The 4,679-nt window shown below is 30.9% G+C and overlaps 1 protein-coding gene across 1 annotated transcript; it reads left to right on the top strand.

Annotated features, from left to right (window-relative positions):
- The first annotated feature begins 1,861 nt into the window (after window positions 1–1,861).
- Window positions 1,862–4,035, top strand: LOC136218195 (auxin-induced protein AUX28-like). Its single transcript, XM_066004964.1, has 5 exons — window positions 1,862–2,203; window positions 2,633–2,853; window positions 2,953–3,088; window positions 3,515–3,576; window positions 3,802–4,035. The coding sequence occupies exons 1-5, from the start codon at window positions 2,007–2,009 to the stop codon at window positions 3,837–3,839; spliced, it is 654 nt and encodes a 217-aa protein (XP_065861036.1). The 5' UTR covers window positions 1,862–2,006; the 3' UTR covers window positions 3,840–4,035.
- The last annotated feature ends 644 nt before the right edge of the window (window positions 4,036–4,679 follow it).

Here is a 4,679-nt window from a genome sequence, read left to right as displayed (position 1 = left end):
TATGCCTATTGATAAATTCAATCTTCCTTGCAAGAATAATACCTTCTTCCAGTTCCATATTCCTGTCAAAATTTATGATAGCAGCTGTCAAAGTATTTTTGTTTATTTAGTGTCTATTCCATTCATTATTAAAGAAATAAGCAAATACATTTAAATGACGAATGAAAATTGATTAATCAAGTTAAAATTAGAAGACAGTTGGTGAATCACCTACCTCATCCATAGAATTATTATGCTTGGTGTAGGTGGAGTTAGGGTTTTGGCTGTTTTGTTCGTCGTTCTAAAGATGTGAAGTCGTTTAAGGTCGGCGAAGAAACTATTTCCATCAAACCGTACGTTGAATCTCAAATCAATGTCTTCTCTTCGACCAATAAAGACTTTAAAGTCAATGAGTCTGGGAATGTATGTTCATGCTTGAAATGGATAAAATGGCACTGCTGCAAGATTAGCCATATCATCCTCGCTAGTGTTGATGGGGTTGATCACATCTCTAAAATTAACTTGAATCTGGAGAAATTATCAACTAAAAAGAGTGATGAATGTAAATTCATGGTATATGATTGATGTTAAGAACAAACATTTATAAATGGCCTCTTTTGATTAGTCGCGGCAGAAGGATAATAGAATTTCTCGTTGAGTCTACGTGAGTTTATTAGTCGATTTGGAGGTGTTCTATTAACAGTGGAATTTATTAGTCGGTTGTTGTAACCCTCCTCTCGAGTAACATTAATTACACACAGAAACCAAAACATTTGTTTAATCGGAGACATCAATATAACCCAATAAATAGAGACATTGAAATGAAATTAAGCATATATTCCACTATCTTTAGAGAACCACTGATTTAAATTTATTTTATGCATATGAATCTAAATCTAAATTAGTTGGCTATGTGGATACGAGTTACTTATCTAATCCATATAAATCTCGATTACAAACTGGTTATTTGTTCATATATAGAAAAAATGGGTTATATCTTAGAGCTTTGCTAAGCAAACTATTACTATTATTTCTTCAAATCATGCAGAGTTAATAATTATGAGAATGTGTTTGTCTAAGATCATTAACCAATCATGTGGTAGATCATGAGATAAGAAAACCTCGATAGCACTGTATATGAAGATAATGCAGGTTGCATTGCTCAATTGAAGGAAGACTATATTATAGGAGACATAATAAAACATATTTCACTAAAATTCTTCTTTATTCTCGGTCTTTAGAAAATGGTGAAATCGATCTATCAAGTGGCAATGTAGATGACGTATCATTTGTTCACAAAGGCATTACCTTCTACCACTTTTAAGAAGTTGGTTTATGGTACTAATTATATATCAACATGACCGATCTAGAAGGTCTAGGGGGGTTTGGGCACCCACGAGACTTGTCAGGCAACCTTTAGGTGGATACTCTACCAATTAAAACTTTCTGCATACGCTGATTCAAACTCGAGATCTAGCTTAAACGACTTGAGGTTTTTAACCACTCAAAGGAACCTATATTAATACTTTATAATCATATTATTATGACAGAATCTTTACTAACTTTAATGCAAAATCTTGAATGGTTTATATTAAAGGAAAAAAGAGTATTAATGATTGAAGTGATTAAAGAAAAGGTATTAAGTTCCAAATTTCTAACCCTTTTCATATAAAAATGAAAAATGAAAGGTAATGTAGGGACAAGGGCGCAGTGAGAAATGGGAGAGCAGCCAAGAATCATGGGGAACCCTAAGCATCACCATTTCATCAGCTTCCAGTTCAGACAAAGTTCCACGTGTCAAGTTCCCATTTAACCAATTAATAAAACTTACATTATTTAAAAAGAAAAAGAAGTCCCCTCCATATATTAATAGCCATAGAGCCCAACTTCACAAACTCTTCCCCAAAACAAATCCTTGATTAGTTGCTGTTTATATTCTATATATTATTACCATATCTCTTCTTCTATCCTCATACTAGAGAGAGAAACCAACTGTTTTAGAGAGAGAGAGAAAGAAGAATTCATCAATGGAAGTAGAAAAGGAAAATAATATCCGATTTATGGAGACTGAGCTGACGCTAGGGCTACCAGGTAATACTGAAGGAATTAGGAAAAGAGGATTCTCTGAAACTGTGGATTTGAAGCTCAACATTCAGGAATCTGAGAACCAGAAAGAGAAGAATCTTTTCTCTGCTGTTGATCCAGCTAAGCCTCCTCCAACTAAGTAAGTTGCATGCTTTTTCTGTGATTTCTTTTTACATATATATGATTACGTAACATATGTGTTTTCCACTACTATCTTTTTTGGGTTTTTTGCTAACCTTACTCAGAAAGAGTTTTGATTTATACCAATTTCCAAGAGAAAGATATTGTTTCACCAAGTTTTTATTTTTTAAAATAAAAAATTCAATAAATCTCATCATCTTCTTTATTACTTTTTTCTTAACTTACTACTAGATTAACTATGTAGATCTTGTATATAAGTTTTTAATATGTTCCACAAATTAGAATACTGTTTGGTTTAATCTGAAGAAGATCCAAGGAAGAAAATTATGAATTTTAAGGGAAAGTGAGATATGATATTATATGTCTAAGTAAAGAATGATTTTAAGGTGATAGATAAAATATAAATGTGAAAAAATGTGATGTATAGGGCACAAGTAGTCGGATGGCCTCCGGTTAGATCGTATAGAAAGAATGTAATGTTAGCTGTTCAAAAGAGCAACAACGGTGGTGAGGAAAGTGAGAAGGCGAGCTTTGTAAAGGTAAGCATGGATGGTGCACCTTACCTTCGAAAAGTGGATTTGACTATGTACAACAGTTACCAACAACTCTCTGATGCTCTCACCAACATGTTCTCTTCTTTCACCATTGGTAATATATATATATATATATCAATTCTTCTTCTATTATTATTATTAATATAATCATAATTAGATGGTTAGTGAGATAATGAAAATTTAATTGATGAAGGAAATTGTGGATCCCAAGGAATGAAAGATTTTCTGAATGAGAGCAAGCTCATAGATATTCTGAATGGAACTGACTATGTTCCTACTTATGAAGATAAGGATGGTGACTGGATGCTCGTTGGTGATGTGCCTTGGGAGTATGTTTTCTTTTTCTTTTTTCTATACAACTTTAGATCTTAAATTAGGGCTTCTTTTCTTATCATTAAATTAATAAATCTCTCATAAAACTCTATTTTTCTCATACTGTATATATACTACTCCTTAAAGCTACATGGATAAAAGGGTTACTGCTAGAGGCTTTTAGGGTATAATAATAATAAAAAAATTAGTTATATATATATATATAACTAAAGGAGTTTGTTTGTATTGGTAGTCTAGGACTTGTATAAATTTTAGTGTAAACAAATGGAAATTTGAGAAAAGAAATTGCCAAAAATATGTAGATAGTATAAAATATCATGTAACAATGGAGGGAGTACTAACTAATTCTCTTAATTACCAAACAAATGAATACACAAAATTAGATTCATTTACAATTATTATGATTTGTTTTATTTGTACAGGATGTTTGTTCAATCATGCAAACGACTGCGTATCATGAAAGGAACCGAGGCGACTGGACTTGGTAAGTGTAACAAGTTAAAATTTAAATCAAAGTGAATTTAGCAATTAGTTAAAGTCATTACTAAAATTTAGTTTGCCATATCTAAAGAAATGCTTTTTTATTTTAACAAATTTGGAGTATTTTATTAAGTTTTGGAGATTGTGGAAACCACACTCTGAATTGCAGTTAGTTAATTGACTTTTTTTTTTTTAATCTTTGTCATCTGAATGATTGAAAAAAAAACAGCACCAAGAGCCATGGAAAAACGCAAGAACAAAAGCTGAGAAAAGGTCAACCACAGCTTGCTTTGATCTATTATAGTGTGAACCATAATGAGCAAGGTTGTTATAGTTGTTTTGTTTTCTGTATTATATATATACACTTTGTGAGATACTTAATTAATTATTGTTAATTGTGAACAGGAACAATGTTTGTTTACTCTTTTAAAATTGATGGTGTCTGCTTGTTTGTTTAGTGTTCTATTTGACTTATAATAATCTTACTTGTTTCATCTACTTAATTAATATTCTTTTATTCAATTATTATATAAAAATATAAATGATAGGGTAAGGGTTAGTGTGGAAATGTCTATTTGGAGAGGCCGAGGGAACAATAACATGTGCATGTTCATGGAGCATTTATTCATGCCCATTTCTATTTCGTTAATTAATATTATAATTATTGCCTAGAACAACAAAAAAAGAAAAAGAAAAAAAGAAAGGTAAAGAATTGTAAGTTTGTGAGAAGAAGATGAAATTAGAATTGACAAGTGAAAGTGAATGATTAGAATTTGGTGATGCTGATGCTGATATTAATATTTATTACAAATGGATCTGACATATTGCTGAAATTCATGCAAATACTAACATTTCTTTTTTTATTATTCTTTTGTATACTTTTCCTATCAAAAGACAAGTGATTTCAAATAAGCGGTACCCTATTTTTTAAAGATAACTGCGTGTAGAAATTGAGAAATTCCAACACATTTTAATAATATATATTTTTCAATATTTTATTTTATTTATTTTTGAAGATGGTGTCCGCTATCCTCACTTCCTTTTTTTTTTTTTTTGGTAGAAAAGAAAAAGAAAAACGAAAAACAACAAACTACCCAGGAATTAGCC

Source organism: Euphorbia lathyris, chromosome 2 (genome assembly GCF_963576675.1).
Source record: "Euphorbia lathyris chromosome 2, ddEupLath1.1, whole genome shotgun sequence".
Classification (NCBI taxonomy): Eukaryota; Viridiplantae; Streptophyta; class Magnoliopsida; order Malpighiales; family Euphorbiaceae; genus Euphorbia; species Euphorbia lathyris.
Note: the sequence above shows the minus strand (reverse complement) of the source record. Positions and strands in the feature narration are given on the sequence as shown.

Bases quoted from the DNA above. Each gene is read 5' to 3' on its own strand.
- LOC136218195 (XM_066004964.1), top strand. From the start codon at position 2,007: ATGGAAGTAGAAAAGGAAAATAATATCCGATTTATGGAGACTGAGCTG. The intron at 2,854-2,952 runs GTAATATATATA...TAATTGATGAAG, and splicing joins GTTCTCTTCTTTCACCATTG to GAAATTGTGGATCCCAAGGA. The intron at 3,089-3,514 runs GTATGTTTTCTT...TTATTTGTACAG, and splicing joins GTTGGTGATGTGCCTTGGGA to GATGTTTGTTCAATCATGCA.